Genomic DNA, 26,550 nt, shown 5'->3' on the forward strand with positions numbered 1-26,550 from the left:
TTAGATCAATACCAGAAATCAGCAGTGCCTACTTTCTTGATTCCCCACAAGCTGGGGTGATGTCACTTCACACAGAGTAGCTACCATGCTCTTGAGATGAGCCTGATCTTTCCTGATATCCTTCTCAGCTTGGCAAAGTTGCTAAAGAAAGAGGATGGGAAAAGCAAGGCTGAAGTCATCCCCAAAACCTATTCTAGGAAAAAAGAATCGCAGAATTTCATGGAATCCTTAGGGGAAAACAATAATTTTGATGTACTCATTCTTTTTACCATTGGAATTTTGAAATTGAGAACATTTTTATATGCCTTTGTATTGAAATGTTAGGATCAAAATAAGCCTTTTCCGTCTTCAATACAAACTTTCCTTAGCATAGTTCTAAAGGGTTCATTATGACTTAAAAAAATAGCTACCCAGATAGTAATCCCAAATTTCTGATGTCTCTCATTTATTCTGCAAAAGGAAGCAAATTCTTAAAAAGGGAAAGCAATTTATGATAATGAAAGCTATTTTTTAGAAATAAAGATTATCTCCAGAATTATTGCATATCAGTGAATTTTTGGAAACTGTTATGATCCTACTGTGCTAGGAAAAGATCATTTTGTTAGGATGTGGGTCCAAAGTGGGGGAGATTCCAGCAAAATGCCTGTCTGAATTTTTAGCAAAAGTTTGTTTAAGGTAAGAAGACACTGCCCTCTAAAAAACACTAGAAATTGGTTCTGACTTTTTTTCTGAAAGATTTATTTCTATATTCCATTGTCCTTCTGATTAAATAGTGTTTCTAAAGGAAATGCCATTCACGGGGAAACAAATAAATTAACTTTTGACACTGGCAGGAAGCAGTGTGTAACTACACTGTAACAATAGTTGGCTTCGAAATTATTTGAGTTCCTCATCAGTTCAGTTCAGTTGATCAGTCATGTCTGACTCTTTGTGACCCCGTGGACTGGGAGCCCCCCAAGCCTGGCAACACGCCAGGCCTCCCTGTCCATCACCAACTTCCGGAGCTTGCTCAAACTCATGTCCATCGAGTCGGTGATGCCATCCAGCCATCTCATCCTCTGTCGTCCCCGTCTCCTCCCGCCAGTTCCTCCTGCTTGCCATGATTACAGATCTTGCACCACGAACTTGTTTTATTATACAAGTGTATGCTTCAATACATTTATAAGCCTCCTGGGCCTGCTAAGCGAGTCTGTCCACCAGGTAATATTACCTAAGGCCTAACACTAGACTCCTCTTGAGCTTTCTTATTTAGTAGAGGCAACTCCAGTTCAGGGAGTATCTCAGTCTCTGTGTAGACCACAGGGAGTGAGATGCTGGTTTGCTTTTGTTCATGCTATCAAGGTGTGAGCATGCATAACAGACCATGTAATTCTGTTAGAGCTTGGCTTAAGTGAGATGGTTAACTCACTTCTGCTATTCAACTTAAAACTTCATTCATCTAACTGAACTTTTTGCTTGACAAAGTTGAGGAATATGCTGGAAACCTATAATTAGGTGAAGATAGTCAAGAAATTTTTTGATGAATGCTAGTATGTTGTTTGTCTTCAGTTCATTACTAATTACACAGATGTTAATAGCATTTCTTTAATGAGGCATTTTGGGATTTTTTTCCTTCTTGTAGTTAGGATATAGTTTTAATATATTCAAAATGCACATTAATATGGAGAAGAAATTATCCAAAAGAAAGTCAAATTTATACAAATGCTAATTAAGATTGGACATTTTGAAAAATAAAGCAAATCTTCAGTGATTAAGAGAGCCCCTGAAGACAGTCCAACTGGGCAAAAATCTCTCTATATTAGCAAGCATTTCATCATGTTTTCTCCCACAAGTGGAAAGGTAAAATTCAACACCAATCTTATCAGTAATTATTACCAATAAGTTCTTTTCTGATCTCAACTTTGCCTGAAAAAGAGAATGCTCATACCTGGGGTCTACATGTGCTGAAGGAGAAGGAGGGCAAACTGGTAGACCAGCATTTGAGACCCTGGCCCATCCTCGTTATGTACTAATCATGGCAAGTCAGTTAATTTCCTGGTGCCTCAGGGACCTCATCTGTAAAATGGGCATAATAATCCTTACTCTGAAAGACAGATATTATGAGAATGCATCAGATTATGTGAATAAACTTTGTAAGATATAAGTGAAATGAAAGTGAAAGTTGCTCAGTTGTGTCCCACTCTTTTCAATCACATGGACTGTAGCCCACCAGGCTCCTCTGTCCATGGAATTCTCCAGGGCAGAATACTGGAGTGGGTAGCTGATCCCTTCTCCAGGGGATCTTCCCAACCCAGGAATTGAACTGGGGTCACCTGCTTTGCAGGCGGCTTCTTCACCAGCTGAGCTACCAGGAAGCCCTTGTAAGATTAAAACATACACCAAATATAAGGCACAATTATTTGTTATAGTAAGCTGGATGGCAAATGGCTTTAGGTAACTAATCAGAAATTCTCTCTCCTAGGTTCTTAAATCTTAGATCACCTCTATAAATGTATTCCAAAGGTCACAGCCCTGTAAAAATTTCCTTTTAAAATGTTAAATCTGGGGATGGGGTTTGGAGAAATACTGCACATCATTATTCCCTTAGTAACATAGTCCATAAATACCTTAACTTCCTAAACTTAGTCAACTGTAACATCTTTTTTTTCCTCCTTGTTTTCATGTATCCTCCACTATCATCCTAAAGAACTAGTTTTGCATAAAGCAACATCCATCAGAAAACTCTTAGAAAAGGCCTGTCCTGAGCAGGGCATAGGCAACCCACTTTAGTATTCTTGCAGGAAGAATCCCATGGACAGAGGAGCATGGTGGACTACAGTCCACAAGACAGAAGCGACTTAGCACGCAAGCACATGTGGCTAAAACAGATGTTTATAAACAAACTATCATGCAACTTTTCTGAAAGTATAAATAGAGTACAAAGTACATACTGAGCTGTTGCAAATTACCAAGTGGGCTGCAGGTGCTTTCACCAGCAGGGAATCTCGGCCCCAACTGCCCCTTTTAACCCGGCCTGGGTGCCCCGGGAGCCCGGGACTGGGCGCTGACCCTGTGCTTGTGTGCTCCGACAGAGGGCCTGAGCGGATCCTGGAAGGAGGGCGGCGGCGTGCCTTCCAGCACCAGCAGCAGCGGCTACTGGAGCTGGAGCGCCCCCAGCGACCAGTCCAACCCGTCCACGCCGTCGCCGCCGCTGTCCGCCGACAGCTTCAAGCCCTTCCGCAGCCCCGCGCCCCCGGACGACGGCATCGACGAGGCGGAGGCCGGCAACCTGCTCTTTGATGAGCCCATCCCCAGGAAACGAAAGGTTGGTTTCAGGTTCCATTTGGGGGTACCCGGCTTCCTAGGGTGGTGATTTTGGCACTTCTCCACCCAACGCCCCTTCTGATCGACAGAAACAGCCCGTGTTCGCCTCTAATATCCTTTGAAGTCTTCAAATAAATTAAGGGTCATGATTAAAGACAAATAGAAATGATTAAAGTATTACTACATTTGTTCCAAGTACGCAGCCCCACCCCACTCCCAATCTTATCCTGTCCTCTCCCCTGGTTGTAAATTGCTGCACTGGTAACATCAGGAAACCTAGGAAAGAATCTGCCAGGAGACTGGGGTTCCATCCCTGGGTGGGGAAGATCCCCTGGAGAAGGAAATGCAACCCACTCCAGTATTCTTGGAGAAGGAAATGGCAGTCGACTCCAGTACTCTTGCCTGGAGAATCCCTTGGATGGAGGAGCCTGGTAGGCTGCAGTCCGTGGGGTCACCAAGAGTCGAACATGACTGAGCGCCTTCAGTTTTACTTTTCACTCTCATGCATTGGAGAAGGAAATGGAAACCCACTCCAGTGTTCTTGCCTGGAGAATCCCAGGGACAGGGGAGCCTGGTGGGCTGCCGTCTATGGGGTCGCACAGAGTCAGACACAACTGAAGTGACTTAGCAGTAGCAGTCAGTATTCTTGCCTGGAGAATCCCATGGACAGAGGAGCCTGCTGGGCTGTATATAGTCCGTGGGGTCGCAGAGCTGGACAGGACTAAGCAACTAACACTTTCACAACACTTCCACCTGGGACTTTACCAGTATTTGGAAGTCAAAAAATTGGACTTCAGGCTTGGTTTGGTAATTAACTCACTCTCTTCATGGGAATTAACTTTTTCGTCTATAAAATAAAATTATGTTTTTCTCTTTTCTGCTTCACAGACTATTAAAGGGTTGTGGGAAAGAAGATTTTCTAACTTATGTTTATAAAACTGGATGTGAAATATACATGAAAGCTAACATGTAAACATACGTAGTATTTACATGCCCCAAATTATGTATTTATTAAATTAGAAGTGAAAAAATAGATCTAGCTGATTTAATAAATTAATTTGACTGCACTTTGTATTTAATCCTCACAGCAATCCTGTATGGTATTGTTTTCCCATCTTGATAGGAGATTGAGGACCAGGGAAGTTATACATTTAACCCCTGTCATGCAGGTTAGAGGGCTTCCCGGGTGGCACTAGTGGTAAAGAACCCACCTGCCAATGCAAGAGACCTAAGAGAAGTGGGTTCGATCCCTGAGTCCCGAAGATCCCCTGGAGATGGAAATGGCAATACACTCCAGTATTCTTGCCTGGAGAATGCCATGGACGAAGGAGCCTGGCCAGCTACAGTCCACAGGGTTGCAGAGAGTCGGAAATGACTGAAGCAGCTTAACACACACACATGCAGGTTAGAAAGGGCCAGCGCTGCCATTCAAACTCACGTCTGCCAAAACCAAAAGCTCATATTCTTTTCATTCTCTTCCGATACATTTAAGTGATTGTGTTCACTCACAATTTTAAAAAGCATTTGTTTCATAGAATAAAGAAATACTACTGCAATATCTAGAAAACGTTGTAACATTATTTTTAAATCTCCACCTAAATAGACTTTAAAAATATATTTTAGTTTTTTTAGTTTGCAATTGGTAGCCTCATTATTAATGACTATTCACAAACAAAAATCCAAATAAAACCCTGTGCACTGTAGTGCAACCTATTTTCCCAGTTCATTTCAAAGAGAAAAACAAAGGGATGGCACTGATCCAACCGCGTCCGTCCCTGCATCTCTCTTAGCATCAGGCAGCATGTGTAATGGTGCTGGTGGTATACGCACTCTCTCTGCCCAGAGAACAAACAGGGCATTGATGTCATCTCTGGTCCTTCCCAAAGGCTGGGGCATGAAGAGTTGCTATTTCACATATCCAGTCCATCAGGCAGGGTCCTGGAGCTGTCCGGGCATCCCGTGGGTCCCCAGAGACCCTGGGTCTTGACTACTGGCGGAGAGAGGCTGCACTTGCATCTGTGGGAACCCATAGGCAGGACAGCTGTGTAGACCTGAAGTCTGTCTTGTTGCTTCCGGCTGCACAGACTTTCTCTCTGGGGCCTTCAGAGTGTGTGGTTTTGGCTCTCATTAAGCACAGCCAAGCCTGTGGCAAAGACTCACAGCACAGAGAGCTCCCCAGTGTTTGTAAGGTGCCCCGCTGGAAGGCTCATCACAGCTTTTCCTTTCCGACATAGCCACAAGACAAAATTCATACTCTTGCATTGCAGTTCGGTTGCCTTGGTCAGACTTGTATGTAAAGGCTTTAGGCTTCAACTTAATTAGGAGATAGTCAAGTCACCAAATGAAAAGAAAAAAAAATCATTACAAACTGGCATTTATTTGAATGGCACAGACCCACTCTTCAGGAGTCTGGGAACCATGCTTCTCCCTCTTCCTTTGTGATTTCTCCCTCCATTCAGACTCTGGATTTCCCCAGGGTGATATCAAAAGGATGAAGCTTGTGGTCCCTAATTTTATTTTATTTTTGGTGTGGGATCATAGTTCCTTGACCAGGAATTGAACCTGCACCCCCTGCATTGGGAGCACAAAGTCTTAACCACTGGACCCCAGAGAAGTCCCAAATAGTCCCTAGTTTTTAATGCATGGATCGTATATAGACCAACTCATTGCCTTTTGAACTTAAAGTTATTTTGAATAGTGAGAATAACAAGAAAGTAGGATGGTTGCAGGGAGAAGGCAATGGCAACCCACTCCAGTACTCTTGCCTGGAAAATCCCATGGATGGAGGAGCCTCGTGGGCTGTGGTCCATGGGGTCGCTAAGTGTTGGGCACAACTTCGTGACTTTGCTTTCACTTTTCACTTTCATGCATTAGAGAAGGAAATGGCAACCCACTCCAGTGTTCTTGCCTGGAGAATCCCAGGGACAGCGGAGCCTGGTGGGCTGCCATCTATGTGGTCACACAGAGTCGGACACGACTGAAACGACTTAGCAGCAGCAGCAGCAGCAGGATGGTTACAATTCACGATTCATTTTTTAAGTGTATCAAGTGAACCAATATTTATTGAGCACCCAACAGCCACAACACTCAATGCCCTGAGATTAAAGTGCAGCCCCTTCCTTTAAGGTGGAAAATTAAGCAGGTGGACACTGATGTATAAAAAGACAATAATAATTATGAGCGATAGATGCTGTGCTCACAATGTGGTTCCCAGGTGGCGTTAGTGATAAAGAACCCGCCTGCCAATGCAGATAGACATTAAGAGTTGCAGGTTCAATCTCTGGGTCCAGAAGATCCCAGGAGGAGGAAATGGCACCCCACTCCAGTATTATTGCTTGGAGAATCCCATGGACAGAGGACCCTGACAGGCTACAGTCTATGGGGTCTCAAAGAGTTGGGCATAACTGAAGAACTTTCCATGCCCATAATGTGGTAGAAACACAGTAGCAGAAATGCTGCTATTTTGGTTTTTAAAATCATATTTCAAACGATTTCCAAGAGTTAACTGCCTAATCCACAAACAATATGTTCTAGTTGGGGGACACTTTCTGAATTCATTTTATTTTCCTCTTCATTCCCTGAGGCTCATAATATCTATTTGAGACCATAAACTTCTATTGGGTATATGTCCTGTGGGGATTGTTTGAGAACCTTCGAGATCAGTATTTTCCAAACTGGATGTCTCAATCCACTGGTGGGTTGTGACTCTTTTTAATGACTGTGAACAGCACATGTCTAAGGAACAGGACAGAATAGGGTGCAATGGACATACTCAGGATGAGTACTGTTCCTTGATGCTTTGGTTTCAGTTGCACAGCTATGTGCCTACTGTACAAACTGTGTCTCTTACTGTGGCTGATGGTCAAAAAAGTTTGGAAGCCCCTGTTCCTTAGGAGAAAGAGAGAACATGATAAGTGGTAAACGAAGGTGTCCTGATGAGAAATCTAAAGATCCACATTCTAGACTCAACTTTGCTAGCCTGAGAACTTTAGGAAAACCCTTTATCTCTCTGATCATCAACTTTTTTGTCCGTTAAACAGGCAAACAGATATTATCAAATCTCTCTCAGGATGATCAGGAAGACTAAGTGTGACCAACCATAAGTAGAGAAAGGGCCTCAGTTCAGTTCAGTTCAGTCGCTCAGTCGTGTCCGACTCTCCGCGACCCCATGAATCACAGCACGCCAGGCCTCCCTGTCCATCACCAAATCCCGGAGTTCACTCAAACTCATGTCCACAGAGTCGGTGATGCCATCCAGCCATCTCACTCTCGGTCGTCCCCTTCTCCTCCTGCCCCCAACCTTTCCCAGCATCAGAGTCACTGGAATATAGCAACTTTGTAATAGACCTATTTTAGGACCCTGAAACAAAGCAGGAAGAGGCATCCCCTATACTAATCATGAAGCAATGACCCTGGTCTTTGTCATTATGGAAACTTATCTGGAAGTTATCTTAACACTTTTCCTCACTCTAATCTCTTACGTGATCCCTGTTCTACTTATGTAAAGAGGAAGAGAGATTCATTGCCTAGATAAGGCATTATCATTGCCTACTCTCAGTGATGAGCAAGAAACAATTGCTGATATTATCAAGTTTATACATATATATATAAGTAACTATATTTGCGTACTTTGTTACAGTTTACAAAATGCTTTTAAATGCAGCATGTCATTTAATAATCATCACGAACATCTTTGGCCTAGTCATATCCCCATTGTGCAGAAGAGGCTCACTGAGGTTATGTGAATTGCCCAAAAACCTGTAGCTTATAATCTTAGAAATAAGATCAGCTCAGCTAAAATAGCAAAGATAAAACTCTTGAGCTTATTTCAAAGAATCCATATTTCCCTCTGCACCCAGAGGAAAATAACATGGAAAGAAAACAGTCAGACCCAGCTACAGCCGTCACAACGTGGCAGAGTGGGAGTGGGGTGCAGAGGGTTACAAAGAACTCAAAGATAGAGAGAGGAATTCCAGGCTGTCTCCTGAGGCACGGGTCCCCAACCTCCAGGATCTAATGCCTGTTGATCTGAGGTGGTGCTGATGTAATAAGAACAGAAATAAAGTACACGATAAATATAGCGTGCTTGAATCACCCTGAAACCATCCCCCCTCCGTGAAACCGGTGCCTCATGCCAAAAAGATTGTGGACCACTGTGCTGGGGTTGAGTCGGGGCGGGAGGGCAGGGGCAACTTCCTGCAGGAAGGGCACATGGCCCTTTAGCCAAGGTAGGTGGGAACGCCAGGAGGGGAAATGAAAGGCTTCTTTCTCCTGGCTCGGGAAATCAGCCAGCCAACTGCCTCGAGCCCTGTTCTAGCAGAATTTTTCCTCTGGAATTTCAGACTGACTGTACTCAGATGTTGAGAAAAGCCTAGAAGTATGAGCTGGGGACTACCGGGAAGGTGCAGTTCCTATCCTGACCACAAGGTGATGCACTGGCCCTAAATACAACCGCTCCGGGCGCCTGGGAGAAAACAGTTCTATGGAAGGCCAAGAGTTAACATTCAATCCCTGAAGACCTCTAGAAAATCAAGAAGGGCTCATAACTAATTAATACTGTGCTTTTTTTCCCACGTCAGAGTCCTAGTTCAGTCAGATTTAGGATTTGTCCTTTCCCAAACAGGATAAAACCGTTCGGGCTCTGGAGTTAGCACCCCAGCTATAACATCGAAGTGTGAAAGTGCTAGTCGCTCAGTCATGTCCGAGTCTTTGCAACCCCATAGATGCACAGGGCTTCAGGCTCCTCTGTCCATGGAATTCTCCAGACGAGAATTCTGCAATGGGTAGCCATTCCCTTCTCCAGGGGATCTTCCCTACCCAGGGATCGAACCTAGGTCTCCTGCATTGCAGACAGATTCTTTGCCATCTGAGCCATCAGGGAAGCCCACAGTACTCATCTGAGCGTAGCAAATAACTTGACCTCTCTAAGGCTCAGTTTCCTCATCTGTAAAATATGAAAAATGATAGCACCATAATGCTGAAGTTGTTGTGAGGGGCTGGCTGCTAATATTTTGCTTTCCTTTTGACCCACTTGAAAACGGACTGAATGGCATTTGAGAAGCGCGAGTGTGGGCAGGGAAGGCTGCCTCCATCCTCCATCCTCCATCCTGGCCCCACAGGACCAGGGCTGCTGCAGCTCAGGACAGGGCCCCTCAGCCACCTCAGTCACCTTGGGCTTATTTAGGGTTAGTGGAAGAGGCCAGCCTGTGTGAGGTCAGGGGTGAAGGAAGCAATGACACTGGCAAAAATTGGGGCCTCCAAGGAAACCTGACCCAGGACTCTGCATTTCAAAACATCAGCATGACTCAAAGCAATCGCAAAATTCCAGTCTTCATCACTTTCATTTATCCCACAGTCGTCTTGATCATTAACCATTTTACCTATAGACTGGGGAGAATCTCAAGTCAGAGGGAAAAAAAATAGCTCCGTTCACATAAGACACTTTGCTCATCATTGTACACCAGTGAACAGTGAATTAATCATTTGCTCCACTCTGTGTGTTCGATCTTTCGGAATCAGAAAGCAGTGAATCACTTTTAAGTTGTAAATGACTGCTCCAGAAAGAAAACAGACCCTCATGTCCCTCACAGTCATGCCTGTTGCCAGTCTCCAGGCTGACTTAATTCCTAACCCACTAATTTTGAGCAGAGAAGTGCCCTCTGTAAGAAGAACTGCTGCTCCAGAAATAGACCCATCTGTTAGAAGTGCTGGGGAGGGCAATGCTAAGAAAAGCCACTCGGGGTCACACCATGTGGATCTCAGGTTGATGACACAGCATCGCCCGCCAGAGTCAGAGAGCTGATTGACTTCAGGGAGGATCAGGGTAAAGACAAGAGATCTAGGCAATCTAATGACAGCATCTTAGAATAGTCTGCCAGGCAGTGTGTGGTCCAGGAGCGCGAAGGACTTCAAAAATCATCGAGCCCAGGCTCAACCTTTCCAAGTTACAGGACTGCTTGGATCATGTCTGGAAATGTACACTTGTCCCCAAAGATAAGATGCACTTTTAGAATTCACTGATGAAGAAAATTTAATGACTGGAGATTTCTATTAATTCAGGAATACTTTAGTTTGTAGTTTTAGACATCGTTTAAAATTGACTCCATATTTAGGTATCATGTCCACACAATCAAATGAACCCACTTTAAACGTATCATTCAGTGAGTTTTAACTAATGTCTCCATGTGAGTAATCACCACTCTGATCCAGGCCAGCAGTTCCTGTGTCCTCTGGAGTCAAATGCTGCCCCCCAATCCAGACAGGCAGCCCTGACTTCCGTCACCAGAGATTAATTTTGCCTGTTGTAAATGGAATCAGACAGTGTGTACATTTTGATTTACAAGGTACCAAGTGTGGGCAACAGGAACTCTCATTCATTGCTCTTAGGAGTGTAAAATGGTACAACCCCTTTGTAAAGCAGTTTGGCAGTTTCTTATAAAGTTAAAGATATACTCACCATCAGTTCAGTTCAGTTCAGTTGATCAGTCGTGTCTGACTCTTTGCGACCCCATGAATCGCAGCACGCCAGGCCTCCCTGTCCATCACCAACTTGCAGAGTTCACCCAAACTCATGTCCATCAAGTCAGTGATGCCATCTAGCCATCTCATCCTCTGTCGTCCCCTTCTCCTCCTGCCCCCAATCCCCCCAGCATCAGGGTCTTTTCCAATGAGTCAAATCTTCGCATGAGGTGGCCAAAGTATGCTTTAGCATCAGTCCTTCCAGTGAATACCCAGGACTGATCTCCTTTAGGATGGACTGGTTGGATCTTCCTTCGGTCCAAGGGACTCTCAAAGAGTCTTCTCCAACACCACAGTTCAAAAGCATCAATTCTTTGGCGCTCAGCTTTCTTCATAGTCCAACTCTCACATCCATACGTGACCACTGGAAAAACCATAGCCTTGACTAGACAGACCTTTGTTGACAAAGTAATGTCTCTGCTTTTTAATATGCTATCTAGGTTGGTCATAACTTTCCTTCCAAAGAGTAAGCGTCTTTTAATTTCATGGCTGCAGTCAGCATCTGCAGTGATTTTGGAGCCCAAAAAATATAAAGTCAGCCACTGTTTCTACTGTCTCCCCATCTATTTCCCATGAAGTGATGGGACCAGATGCCATGATCTTAGTTTTCTGAATGTTGAGCTTTTATCAAGAGACTTTTTAGTTCCTCTTCACTTTCTGCCATAAGGGTGGTGTCATCTGCATATCTGAGGTTATTGATATTTCTCCCGGCAATCTTGATTCCAGCTTGTGCTTCCTCCAGCCCAGCGTTTCTCATGATGTACTCTGCATATAAGATAAATAAGCAGGGTGACAATATACAGCCTTGACGTACTCCTTTTCCAATTTGGAACAAGTCTGTTGTTCCATGTCCAGTTCTAACTATTGCTTCCTGACCTGCATGCAGGTTTCTCAAGAGGCAGGTCAGGTGGTCTGGTATTCCCATCTCTTTCAGAATTTTCCACAGTTTATTGTGATCCACACAGTCCAAGGCTTTGGCATAGTCAATAAAGCAGAAATAGAGGTTTTTCTGGAACTCTCTTGCTTTTTCGATGATCCAGAGGATGTTGGCAATTTGATCTCTGGTTCCTCTGCCTTTTCTAAAACCACATGACCCAGTGATTCCACTCTCAGATATTTACCTAAGTGATAAGAAAGCATGTCCACAAAAACACCTGTAGACAAGTTTCATAGAAGTTGTATTCATTGTCACCCCAAACTAGAGACCTGTTTCCATAAATAGGGAAGTGGATAAATAATTTCTGGTACATTTATACAACGGAATTCTGTACCACAGTAAAAGGAACTAATGACTGAAGTGTGAAACAGGGGGTGAAGCTCAAAAAAAAATATGCTCAGACATTGACACCAGATACGTGAGACTACCCTCTGTATTATTCCATTTACAGAAATCATTTTGTTATTTTTAAATTTTATGTATTTGCACAGCATCCATAAATGGCATATAGGTAGGAAATGTTTAATCCCTGCTTGATACACATTTGAATTTACCTATATACCTCATGGATCCAAAGTCACTAATCTTGTTCAGTGTTCTCATTTTATAAGTAAAGAAAGAAAGCCCCAAACTAGTGAGGTGACATGTACAAGGCTGCTGTCCCAGTAAAGAACTGGAATGCCTACAACTTCTAACAGTTATTGATTTTTTTAAAGACACTGTTTGTCAGTCTTTTGGAACCTACTGAGGTTCTAAGTGGACTTTTCAATCCTGAAAGAGCCACTGGAGCCTCTGTCAAAGCTGTGGGTTCTCAGGAGACAGGCTGAGGAAACGTGTGTGATGCAATACACTCACCTGTGCAGAATAACTGGACTGTCTTCACTCTGGGAAGTTTGGATGCATGAATATCAACCCATTCTTTATCCCAACACTCACACACACACACACAGACACACCAATCGCCAAATAAAGGCACTTGCCATTAACCCCAGGCTGCTATCTCGTGAACTGGTCATGTGATGCTTAAAGTCATACGTATGTACCTTCTGGAATATAGCTGTAATTGAACTTTTCCCTGGCATTTTGTATACTTCAACATCCAGCCATGTTTGCACTCTTGTAACTGAAGGTGTGCCACAACAGTGGCCACAGGACTTGAAAAGGTCAGTTTTCTTTCCAATCCCAAAGAAAGGCAATGCCAAAGAATGTTCAAACTACCGCACAATTGGACTCATCTCACACGCTAGCAAAGTAATGCTCAAAATTCTCCAAGCCAGGCTTCAGCACTACATGAACCATGAAATTCCAGATGTTCAAGCTGGTTTTAGAAAAGGAAGAGGAACCAGAGATCAAATTGCCAACATCCGCTGAATCATCAAAAAAGCAGGAGAGTTCCATAAATACATCTATTTCTGCTTTATGGATCACAATAAACTGTGGAAAATTCTGAAAGAGATGGGAATACCAGACCACCTGACCTGCCTCTTGAGAAACCTACATGCAGGTCAGGAAGCAACAGTTAGAACTAGACATGGAACAACAGACTGGTTCCAAATAGGGAAAGGAGTACATCAAGACTATATATTGTCACCCTGCTTATTTAACTTCTATGCAGAGTACATCATGTGAAATGCTGGGCTGGAGGATGCATAAGCTGGAATCAAGATTGCCAGGAGAAATATCAATAACCTCAGATATGCAGCTGACACCACCCTTGTGGCAGAAAGTGAAGAGGAACTAAAGAGCCTCTTGATGAAAGTGAAAGAGGAGAGTGAAAAAGTTGGCTTAAAGCTCAACATTCAGAAAACTAAGATCATGGCATCTGGTCCCATCACTTCATGGGAAATAGATGGGGAAACAGTGAAAACAGTGGCAGACTTTATTTTTCTGGGCTCCAAAATCACTGCAGATGGTGATTGCAGCCATGAAATTAAAAGACACTTACTCGTTGGAAGGAAAGTTATGGCCAACCTAGATAGTATATTAAATAGCAGACCTTTGTTACTTTGTCAACAAAGGTCTGTCTAGTCAAGGCTATGGTTTTTCCAGTGGTCACGTATGGATGTGAGAGTTGGACTATAAAGCAAGCTGAGTACTGAAAAATTGATGCTTTTGAACTGTGGTGTTGGAGAAGACTTTTGAGAGCCCCTTGGACTGCAAGGAGATCCAGCCTTTCCAACTTAAAGATCAGTCCTAAGTGTTCATCGGAAGGACTGATGTTGAAGCTGAAACTCCAATACTTTGGCCACCTGATGCAAAGAACTGACTCATTGGAAAAGACCCTGATGCTGGAAAAGATTGAAGGTGGGAGAAGGGGATGACAGAGGATGAAATGTATGGATGACATCACCGACTCCACGGACATGAGTTTGGGTAAACACATGGAAGTTGATGATGGACAGGGAGGCCTTGCATGCTGCTGTCCATGGGGTCACAAAGAGTCGGACATGACTGAGCGACTGAACTGAACTGAACTGAAGGTGACTTCAGCAGTCATCTTATCAGTCCTGTGTACCAGTCTGGGTTCTATCAGTAAAATAGAAGCCACTCCATGTATCCTAAGTATGAATCAAGTCAAATCCAGCATGGAAGCTTGCCATGAAGAGGGAAGCAGAGAGAAGATGAAGGAAGACTTGGCTAAAGATCTCAGCCTATCGCTCTAGAGCAGTTGATATCAGAGACATTTTGGGAGCTGCCACAAAGGTGATGAATCTCCAGGAAGTTCTCTCCATCATAGCCCACAAGGCCAAAGTTGAGTGATTCTAAAGAAGCAGTTCCTGAAAGCTGCGGCGAATGTTGCACTAGGCATGTGTGAGATTCCTTGAGTCTGCTTATAACTGCCAGGCTGTTGTTTAGTCACTAAGTCGTGTTCAACTCTTTTGCAACCTCATGGATGATAGCCTGCCAGGTCCTGTGTCCAGAATACTGAAGTGGGTTGCCATTTCCTTCTCTTCAGGGTATGGAACCTGTGGCTCCTCCATTGGCAGGCAGGTTCTTCACTGCTGAGCAACCTATGAAGCCCAACTGCCAGGAGCTTCAGCTAAACCAGGCAGATGCGTGGAGGACCATAGCTCGTTGAGGTTCCCAGCCAACAGTGGCCTCTCCCTACCTCGGACATCCCAGCTTGGTGAACATCTGCTGAAGCTAGGAAGAGAAGCCAGGGCTGAGGCACAGATGGTCACGTTCAGACTTGGCGGCTGCGACTCTGCTGGACGCTTTGCTTAGTTTGGCTCCTTTGGGCGAGCTTGGACCTATGTGGCAATCTGGGTGCTGTTTATTTAGCTTTGTTTTCCTGTTCTCCTCCTCCCATGGCTGGCTCTCCTTTTGTATAACAGGGAGTAGTTCTGTAGACAAAGGATTTCTTTCCACTGGAAGTAATCAGGGTACTCTGAGAAGTACTTAACCACTATTTAAGGCAGGAGTCCCCAACCTCCATGATCTAATTCCTAATGATCTGAATTGGAGCTGATGTACTAATACAGATAAAGTCCACAATAAGTGTAATGCACTTCAATCATTCCAAAACCATCCCCTGACCCCAGTCCATGAAAAAATTTTCTTCCACTGATTTAAGAGACCTTATGGTTTAACACACCTTCACCTAGGTAGAAAGAAGTCACTTGATTGCATTAAAGTTGAGGTGCTTATGCTAGTATAATTGTATTCTCTAAAAATTAATCAAGCAAGTATTAATATTATAGGTTGACTTCTATTTTAATTTAAAATAGGGTAATTTTTATATTTCGCATCGCCAACTCAATGGATGTGACTTTGAGCAAGCTCTGGGAGATAGTGAAGGCCAGAGGAGGCTGGCATGCTGCAGTCCATGGGGTTGCAAAGAATCAGACACGATGGAGCAACTGAACAACAATGCAATTTCTATGCTTGGAAATTAATATAAAAATAAGATACCCCTCCCCAATATTTCCACCATGCAATAATACATTTTTATTTGTTTTACATACTCCCCAAAATATGTAATGTTGTTTATGTTCTTTTATAACCTACTTTTTCCCAATTTCAATCCAGGTCCTGGGGGAAGTTGGTGGTGTTCTCAGATGGGGTAACTGAGAAGAGTTTAATAAAGAGGCTCTTTATAAAGGAGTAAATAGGGCTGGAAGAAATCAGAAGGGATGATGCAGTATCCCACGGGCAAAAGAGAAACAGGAAGGAATAAAATTGATCATTTTTCTTCATATCCATTACCTAATTTTCTTTGGGCAACAGATTTCTTTGGAGCCCTTAGTAGGAGCTCCAAAGATAGAAATAATAGAAAATTATGAGTATAAGTGAAGAATCCACCTGCAATGCAGGAGACTCCAGTTCAATTCCTGGGTCAGGAAGATCCCCTGGAAAAGGGATAGGCTACCTACTCCAATATTCTTGGGCTTCCTTGGTGGCTCAGCTGGTAAAGAATCCACCTGCAATATGGGAGACATGGGTTCAATCCCTGGTCTGGGAAGATCCCCTGGCAACCCACTCCATTATTCTTGCCTGGAGAATCAGCATGCACAGAGGAGTCCTGGTGGGTTAGAGTCCGCGGGGTGGCAAAGAGTCAGATGTGACTGACCGACTAAGTACACAGCACCTAATTGAGAAGATGATACACAAGCACTTGTGATTGGTAGTTCTCCAAAATCCAGGGGTTTAGAGAGGATATTGGTCAGCATCATTGCATTTGGGGGGTTTGACACCTCTGAATCAGCTATTTCCTCCCAAGGAAAGGACTTATACCAATGACATTTATTTTTCTATCTTCAGTACCAGGCTTTATTAATCAATTCAAGAAGCAAATGCTTGACATGTTATTGCAAGAACCAGGAACAGCAGTCTTATCAATAATACTTGTTGTGGCACAAAAATACCACTGTGATTGTCATTTCCCAAAACAGTTAGCAAGGAAGTTGGCTCTGCATGTTGTGTAATACTATTATATTAATTTTGAAAGACTGTTAATAACTGACTAATTGTTGCACATGCACACATGTGAAGTCGCTTCAGTTGTGTCCAACTCTTTGCAACTCTATGGACTGTAGCCCCCAGGCTCCTCCGTCCATGGGATTCCCCAGGCAAGAATACTGGAGTGGGTTGCCACACCCTCCTCCAGGAGGGATCTTCCAGACCCAGGGATCAAACCTGTATCTCTCACGTCTCCTGAATTGGCAGGCAGGTTCTTTATCACTGGCGCCACCTGGGAACATCAGGTGATACTGAGTAAATCACATATTCCTTCTTAAGCCACTTTCTTCTATTTGTGCTGGTAATACCACCCTATTTGATTACCTCTTCTGCCCACACCCTCTCTCTCTGTCTTTTCCTTCTCAATCTCCTACATGAAATATTGGATCTGCAGTATGCTGGGCCTTCTAATTATCTCTAGTTGTATTTCCCCCTAAATGGTCTCATCTAGATCTGTTTTAAGAACTCCTTCAGGTCCTGACTCCAGATGTAGAGCTCCCGACCTGACTTCTTCTCAGTTTCAGGCTCGCAGATCCATTGTCCTACTTGCCAGTAGGTATCTCAAAATGAATGCATCCCAAAGAGAACTACAACTCCCCTCGCTACAGAAGTCATCTTTAATACCATCCCTTTTAGCATCCGTCATGCTCAACCCAACAACAGGAACTGCTGGATCTGCCTCCAAAGTGGACCCTGAATGTGTCTACTTGCCTCTGTTCTCACGGCCCAAACCTCCTTCAAGCCACCGTCTTTTCTGACCTGCAGTAGCACCACACTGGTGACCTTATTTTTCCTCCCCAGAACAGAACAGAATGATCTTTTCTTTTCTTTTTGGCTATGCCACACAGCATGTTGGATCTTAGTTCCTCAACCAGGGATCTGACTCACATCCCCTGCATTGGAAACATGGAGTCTTAACCACACTGGACCACCAGCAAAGTCCAAGAGTGATGTTTTCTTAAAATCTAAATCATATAATATCACTCCCCGACTTCAACCCCTTCAGTAGCTTCTTTATTTTAGAATAAAATCCAGATTCCTTACCCTTACCTATAAGACCCTGCATAATCTTCCTTGCCTCCATGGCCCTCCTTGCCTCTCCACATGATCTCAAACAGATCATACTGTCTCTCCTTTCCCTCCAAACTAACTGTTCCTTTCTCGCCCTACAGTATGTCAAGCTCTTCTGCATCTTCACGGCTTCTCATTAACTCTTCCTTCTACCTGGAGAACTCTAGCTCATAGCATGGTTGGCTCCTGTTCCAACCTTCAAGTCCCAGCTCACAAGTCATCTTCTAGAGGCTTTGTCTGACCTAGCGTTTCCCACCCCCATTTCCAGAAACATTACCATACCTGAAACAATCATCATTTGTGATTATTTCTGTCTCTCCCCCATTAGAATGTAAGTTCCTAAAGAACAGCTTCTTTTCTTTCCATCACAGCCACTGGAATATTCCTTGCTAAGTAGCTATTTAGTTTAATGAATAAAGGAATACTATCAGCAAGAAGGCTTCAGTTCAGTTCAGTTCAGTCACTCAGTCATGTCCGACTCTTTGCGACCCCATGAATCACAGCACACCAGGCCTCCCTGTCCATCACCAACTCCCGGAGTTCACTCAAACTCATGTCCACAGAGTCGGTGATGCCATCCAGCCATCTCATTCTCTGTCGTCCCCTTCTCCTCCCGCCCCCAATCCTTCCCAGCATCAGAGTCTTTTCCAGTGAGTCAACTCATCGCATGAGGTGGCCAAAGTATTGCAGTTTCAGCTTTAGCATCAGTCCTTCCAATGAACACCCAGGATTGATCTCCTCCAGAATGGACTGGTTGGATCTCCTTGCAGTCCAAGGGACTCTCAAGAGTCTTCTCCAGCACCACAGTTCAAAAGCATCAATTCTTCGGCGATCAACTTTCTTCACAGTCCAACTCTCAAGGCTTGGAATGAATCAAAAAGTGCTTTCATCTATCATGACTTCATTTCCAGATGGATATTTGGACTCTCAGATACCTGTACTTTTGGTTTGAGTCATTAATTCCCTTAAGTGGAAGATATTTTTTAATAGAACAGCTTCATTGTTTGAAAAATGAGCAGAAAGCACTCATAGGGTGAGGATTTATTCATTAATATCATCGTCATCTGCTCTGAATTAAAAATATATCAAGCCAAATTCTTTTCTATGAACCTTGGGGCTGGAGTAGGGGGCAGGGCAGGTTTAAATTCTCCCCCTTTGGTTCATCTTCCATCTCATGTGTTTGGATCAGTGGCTCAAGAAGATCAGGGAGCCTGAAATTTGTGAATGGTCTTCTTAGAATAAACACCAACTCTTCATGATAGTTTACTTTAAAGGGTCCTAATTCTGTCTCTGCTTCTCAGCTCCCCTCACATCCCTCTCTCTCAGTTTCTGCTCCAGCTCTTTGCTGCTACAGTCACTGCAGCAGGAAGCCTGGGCACGCTGTCCACAATGCCAGGGAGCTGCAGTGGGAATGGCTAGGTCGCAGTGTCAGGAAGGCCAGCCACCTGGGACCTCTGGGAACCCCAGGCCCCTGGGCTCATGAAGCTCATGGAAGGCGTGGGCTCCTCCTTGCTGTCACTAATCTATCTGTTGAACGGACTGTAGCCATGTGCCACTGTGCTCTGTCTTTCACTTGCCACCCGGAAAGTGATCATTCCCAACACACAGGATACTCCTCACTTCTGCAGGTTTCTAGGTATTTTGTTTCAATTGGTAAAGATTTGGGTGGGGGTGACTGGCTGAATCAGGATACTAATTCCATAATATCCGGTGAGTCATCCTCTAAATGTGTAAATGATGGCTTTCTAGAACAGGGCTTGAGAGCAGAAATCCTTCTAGACTTGTAAACAAACCTACAGCAATTCTGTCAGTTCAGGGAAGGTGTCATTGTTTATTGGTCAGGGGAGGCTTACGGTTGAAACAACCCATTTCCAAATTCAGTGGCTTAACTCCATAAAGGATTTCTCATGTCACAATCCAATCAGGTCAGCAGGAGTGATGAAGGGGTGTTTCTGCTCTATACATCCTCCAGGGACCCAGGCCCCTTCCTCCCAGTTCAGAGGTTCTTAACTTGGGAGTCCACAAGTCCCATAAAGGGAGTAGAAAGAATTCAGGGAGTCTATGAAATTATATGGGAGAAAAAGTATATCTTTATTTTCATTAATGTTTTAACTATAATTTAGCATTTCCTACAATTATGATTGGAGAAGGAAATGGCAACCCACTCCAGTGTTCTTGCCTGGAGAGTCCCAGGGACAGGGTAGCCTGGTGGGCTGCCATCTTTGGGGTCGCACAGAGTTGGACACAACTGAAGTGACTTAGCAGCACAATTATGACTGGAGACATCAAACCACAATAATATTAGTGCCTCCTGTGACTTTACTACCAATATGAAACATGGATGTTTTCATATCACCTTACAATCTTAGCAGATATCATGAAATATCATTTATGCACAACGCTACTTTGAAATTATGGTAGTTACTAGATTCACTTAAAGATCTTATTTGTTTATGTGTTAAAGAGTATATACATTACTGCTTCACAAATTTTTTTTAATATTTTGATAACTATTTCAGCATACTCGCAGTTTTTTTAATCCTGTGTACTTTACTTTAAACATTATTAATAAAAACATTACTTTAAGAAGGGGTTCATAGAATTTAGCAGACTGCCAAAAGAATTCATGGCCAACAAAAAATTAAAAATCCCTAACCTAAAGTACAAGTTCTGACTGTATAGCTGCTGCTGCTGCTGCTAAGTCACTTCAGTCATGTCCGACTCTGTGTGACCCCATAGACGGAAGCCCACCAGGCTCCCCCATCCCTGGGATTCTCTAGGCAAGAACACTGGAGTGGGTTGCCATTTCCTTCTCCAATGTGTGAAAGTGAAGACTGTATAGCAGAGGGAACTATATTCAATATCCTGTGATAAACCATAATGGAAAAGTGTATAGAAAAGAATGTATAGCTGAATCATTTTGCTGTACAGCAGAATTAACACAACACTGTAAATCAGCTATACTTCTATTTTTAAAATATTGAAAAAAGAATCCTGATCTAGTGGCACTACTGTCCCCTAAGTCCGTGGGTATCCCCTTCCTCTAATCAGCCAAACAGGCTGGAGTGACATTGACAAGCAGTTTATTTTTTTTTTTTGGTAATTAATTTATTTTTTATTGGAGGCAAATTATTTTACAATATTATATTGGTTGGTTTTGCCATACATTGACATGAATTCGCCCCGGGTTTACATAAGTTCCCCCTCCTGAACCCCCCTCCCACCTCCCTCCTCCCTTTATCCTCCCTCTGGGTCATCCCAGCATGCCAGCCCCGAGCATCCTATAACATGCATTGACCCTGAACTAGTGATTCGTTTCACATATGACAATATACATGTTTCAATGCCATTCTCCCAAATCATCCCACCCTTACCCTCTCCCACAGAGTCCCAAAGACTGTTCTATACATCTGTGTCTCTTTTGCTGTCTCGTATACAGGGTTATCATTTGCATCTTTCTAAATTCCATATATATGCGTTAGTATACTGTATTGTTGTTTTTCTTTCTGGCTTACTTCACTCTGTATAATAGGCTCCAGTTTCATCCACCTCATTAGAACTGATTCAAATGTATTCTTTTTAATGGCTGAATAATACTCCATTGTGTATATGTACCAAAGCTTTCTTATCCATTCGTCTGCAGATGGACATCTAGGTTGCTTCCATGTCCTGGCTATTATAAACAGTGCTGCGATGAACATTGGACTACATGTGTCTCTTTCAATTCTGGTTTCCTCGGTGTGTATGCCCAGGAGTGCGATTGCTGGATCATATGGCAGTTCTATTTCCAGTTTTTTGAGGAATCTCCACACTGTTCTCCATAGTGGCTGTACTAGTTTGCATTCCCACCAACAGTGTAAGAGGGTTCCTTTCTCTCCACATCCTCTCCAGCATTTATTGCATGTAGACTTTTGGATAGCAGCCATTCTGACTGGTGTGAAATGGTATCTCATTGTGGTTTTGATTTGCATCTCTCTGATTATGAGGGATGTTGAGCATTTTTTCATGTGTTTGTTAGCCATCTTTATGTCTTCTTTGGAGAAATGTCTGTTTAGTTCTTTGGCCCATTTTTTGATTGGGTCATTTATTTTTCTGGAATTGAGCTGCAGGAGTTGCTTGTATATTTTGGAGATTAATCCTTTATCCGTTGCTTCATTTGCTATTATTTTCTCCCATTCTGAAGGCTGTCTTTTCACCTTGCTTAGAGTTTCCTTTGCTGTGCAGAAGCTTTTGATTTTAATTAGGTCCCATTTGTTTATTTTTGCTTTTATTTCCAATATTCTGGGAGGTGGGTCATGGAGGATCCTGCTGTGATTTATGTCGGAGAGTGTTTTGCCTACGTTCTCCTCTAGGAGTTTTATAGTTTCTGGTCTTACATTTAGCTCTCTAATCCATTTTGAATTTATTTTTGTGTATGGTGTTAGGAAGTGTTCTAGTTTCATTCTTTTACAGGTGGCTGACCAGTTTTCCCAGCACCACTTGTTAAAGAGATTGACAAGCAGTTTAGAAGGAATGTATGTCCCTTCTGCCCTTATTCCATTGGCCCTAATTCAGTCACGTGACTTCACCTAACTTCAGAGGGGGCTGGGAAATGAAGTCTAGCTGTGTTCCCAGGAGGAAACAAGGATGGGGCTTGGTGAGCACATGGAAGAAAACTCACTCCCTGTCAGATTCACTCCAGGAAGTATAATCATAATAAGACCATAATAGCTGCCACTGGTTGAATAATTACTCAGGATTGTGCTAAACGAGTTTGCTTTCCTGACCTCATTTAATCATCATAATAACCCTATGAGACAGGTACTATTGTTCTTACTTGATAAATAAGGAAACTAGAACTTGAGGAAGTAAGTCCAGAATCAGTGCTCTCAATCACTTTGCTGGACTGTTTTGGAAAACTTCTAAGATCCTTATAGGAGAAGATAGATTTGTGTCTTGGTGGAGAGAGTAGTTCCAGGAGCCAGACTTCCAAAATTCATATTCTGGTTTTGCTAGAAGCTGGCTCCACTGACTAGGCGTATTTTACTGAAGCTTTCCATGAATCTGTAAAATGGTGGTGATAACAGTATCCATCTTTTAGGATTAAATGAGACAAACTCTTAGACTAGCACTTGGCACATAGTAAGTGCTCAGTGAATATTCTAAAATTCACTGTCATTAATGCCAGGTTTCCTTGGTGGCTCAGATGAAAAAGAACCCACCTGGAATGCAGGAGACCTGGGTTCCATCCCTGACTTGGGAAGATACCCTGGAGAAGGGCTTGGCAGCCCATTTTAGTATTCTTGCCTGGAGAATCCCCATGGACAGGGGAGCCTGGTGGGCTACAGTCCATGGGATCATGAAGAGTCGGACACGATTGAGTGACTAAGCACAGCACAATACCTAAAAGATGCTGTAACCACCTTAAAAAAAGTGAACTAATGGGGTGGGAGGGAGGTTCAAGAGGGAGCAGACATGGCTGATTCATGTTGATGTATGGCAGACACCAACACAATATTATAAATCAATTATCCCTCAATTAAAAATAATTTCCTTAAAAAAGTAAACTAAATATTCCAGCAGGGCTCAGTATTCAAAAAGGAAGCAAGAAAATCTCTGAGGTCACTAGGATCCTCACCTGGGAGGTTTCCTAGAATGGTGTGCTGAGTTATAGTCAAGAGAATGGGAAGCTGTTATGTTTGATGGGTTAATTTTCACTTTAATGTAACCTTGTCTTCCCTTTCTAGAACTCCATGAAGGTGATGTTCAAATGCCTCTGGAAGAACTGTGGGAAGGTTCTGAGCACTGCAGTGGGTATCCAGAAGCACATCCGGACCATTCATCTCGGGTAAGGAGCCCTCCCTTTGGAGCTGGGTGTATCTCCGTCAAGTTCAGTCCAGGACCACCTGCACTCAGAATTACACTTCACATTGTGCCTTAAGAATTCTGAACACAGAAACAGAGACTGGGACTGCTAGGTCTTCCTGATCACTATGGAGATGGCCACTGCAGGTAATACAGACCAGTGTGGCAAGTGGCAAGAACGTGGACTTAGAGCTGTGAAGCCTCCCTAATACACTCACCAAGTGATATAAAGCAAGCTGCTGCTCGGAGCCTCAGTTTCCTCTGAAAAAGAAAGTCTTATCAGCCCTGCAGGGTCATGTGTGATGGTCAAAAATAAAATGTATGTGAGAGTGATTTGTAAAAGATGGAGCACCAGGGTAGGGTAGGGTGAGGAATCCTTAGACCCCCCTGAAAATGTTTGTAAAATTATATGTGCAATTTTTTCCCCAGTGGAGTGTATTAATGACTTTGAGTCTCAAAGGCAGACATAGCCTGAAAAGGGTTTAAGAACCACAGTGATAGTCAGTGTTGCTATTCTTATGAAGCCTGGTGACCTGCTCTATCCTTTTCTGTTGCCCAAATAAGTCCTTTATTTGTGCAACAGACACATTTCCCTGTGTTATACAAAAACCTTTCCAAGGAAAGATAAAATGAAGTTTTGAGCAGCAGGGATTAGGGGCCACTCCAGAAAGGCTGTGATGGTACAGCCTCTTGTTCTTTAGTCTGTGAGTCTTTCTTGTCCGGGGATGTGGAACTAAGAAGGGATCTTGAGAAGCTGTAAGCGAAAAACAGTGTGCACAAGGCAAATCCAAACACATGACCAAGCCCCCAGATGCCTGGACACAGAGGGGTGCTTTCAACAAAATGTTGTTGATCAGTCGCTAAGTCATGTCTCTTTGCAGCCCCATGGACTGCAGAATACCAGGCTTCCCTTCTTCTTGAGTTAGCTCAAACTCGTGTCCATTGAGTTGGTGATGCCATCCAACCATCTCATCCTCTGTCACCCCCTTCTCCTCTTGCCTTTGATATTTTGCAGCATCAGGGTCTTCTTCAATGAATCAGCTCTTCGCATCAGGTGGCCAAAGAATTGTAGCCTCAGTTCAGCATCAGTCCTTCCAATGAATAATCAGGGTTGATTTCCTTTAGGATTGACTGGTTGGATCTCCTTGCTGTGACTGCTGAGAAATAAGCACTATAGTCACTTTGCCCAGCCAAGGATAAATTTAGGGAAGGCATCATCCATAAAAAGTGATAGAAAAAGAAAACAAGAACGGGTTCCAAGGTGATTTTGCTGATTCCTGTGGGTGTCTAGCTCCCTCACCCACAGGCTGGGGATGCTGGGGACATAGCCAGACCCTTCCAGGGCATGGCATGTGAAAAATCACCAAGCACTGTGGCCCAGCAAAGCAGGGCTTCTGCTCCACTAGCCAGAGGGTCCACCTAACCCTCCAAGAAACGCCACACAGAGCCCACTCCTTCAGGGAAGGAAACCCCACAGAGTCTCCCCTCAACTCTCACCATCAGGACAGCTCACAGTGTAAAAACTCAGTTATTCGAACGTTTAGAAAGAGCTTCCTGAAGCTATAATCAGGAGCTGGGGGTCTTTGTTTTAAAGTCCATCTGCCCCAAAAGTCAAATCCTATTCAGCACCACACAAAAACACATACCCTATCTATGTGTTTACAGACTGTGAGTGGCATCACATGATTTTCTTTTGAGCTTCCAGGGTGCTCTCCTGGTGGGTGAAATTCAAGTACAGCAGGCACTGTATTCGCTTCCCTGGGATTCCCTTTTTACTCTGCATGCTTCACGTGGCCTTGATGAGTTAGAATCCCCATCTCTGCCAGCCACTGCCCAGGAATGAGCCTGGGAGCCTATAGGAGGATGAGGCAGTTTTTAATGAGTGTTGATTGGCTTGTGAAGAAGAAGGGAGCATAGCCCAAGCCCCAAAATACATATCTTGCATCTGATAGAGCTGCAGTGCACACCACACCAGCATAAGAAGTACACTGTTTTTCTCTTAATTCTCACTCCGTTCTTACATACCAGGGGCTGATCCTGATTTATCCCCGTGTAGGACACACGCTTTTCCCCAGGCCTGCGTGTCTATTAGTAGCACTCGGTAGCCGGTAGCGACTCGGCTCGCCCTTTCCTGGAGAGGAAGTGGGGACAGGAATAGAACAGATGCACATTCTTCGGCCCACTCTCTGGGGTCTTTGATGCTTTGCTTGTAGAAGAGCCAAGCCTTGCCTGACCTGATACGGAGCAGACACCTCCCTAGATGCCTCAGCCAGAGAGCTCAGGGGAAACAGAGCCAGCCTGGGAGAAGCCGCTAATCTGGCTGAACAGAAAGGCCCAGGAGAAAGGGAGATTTGTATTTTAGGTTCTGTACAGGGATTGTCAATGGGAAAAAAGTTTATTCTGAGTCAGTGCCCTGCTCCTGCCAGATATGGTCATGAAACGTGGAGATGCCCCAGGAAAGGAAGATTTACAGATTCCATCCCATAAAACCGGGTGCAAGAATGTGCATCCTTTCCCTAGAAACCCTCAAATCCAACAAACATTAGTTATTTGACAGGCTTCCCAGCTGGTGCAGTGGTAAAGAGTCCACCTACCAACGCAGACACAAGAGGCGCCGCTTTGATCCCTGCGTCAGGAAGAACCCCTGGAGGAGGGCGTGGCAACCCACTCCAGTATTCCTGCCTGGAAAATCCCTTGGACAAAGGAGCCTGGTAGGCTACAGTTCATGGGATTGCAAAGAGTTGGACACAACTGAGCCCCCCCCACACACACACTTGACAGTTATTTTCTTTTACACAAAACTTAGTTTTTCAGGGAAAGCACAATTTTCTGTGTCTCAGAAGAACCTGTGGAAGCACCAGAAGATACTTTTCCTGGTGACAGTAAACACTGAGTTTTCTAGCATCAGCCTTATTTTT

The 26,550-nt window shown here is 43.8% G+C and overlaps 1 protein-coding gene across 1 annotated transcript in view; it reads left to right on the forward strand.

Moving 5' to 3' along the window:
• ZNF704 (zinc finger protein 704) overlaps positions 1-26,550 on the forward strand; it is a 278,264-nt gene that overhangs the window by 218,773 nt on the left and 32,941 nt on the right. Inside the window, exons 4-5 of the mRNA XM_055432513.2 lie at positions 3,072-3,304; positions 23,515-23,615. Coding sequence (XP_055288488.1) covers positions 3,072-3,304; positions 23,515-23,615 — 334 coding nt within the window. The remainder of the gene's footprint in view (positions 1-3,071; positions 3,305-23,514; positions 23,616-26,550) is intronic.

Source organism: Moschus berezovskii, chromosome 16 (assembly GCF_049115385.1).
Source record: "Moschus berezovskii isolate FMDL1 chromosome 16, NW_MosBer_1.0, whole genome shotgun sequence".
In the NCBI taxonomy this organism is placed as follows: domain Eukaryota; kingdom Metazoa; phylum Chordata; class Mammalia; order Artiodactyla; family Moschidae; genus Moschus; species Moschus berezovskii.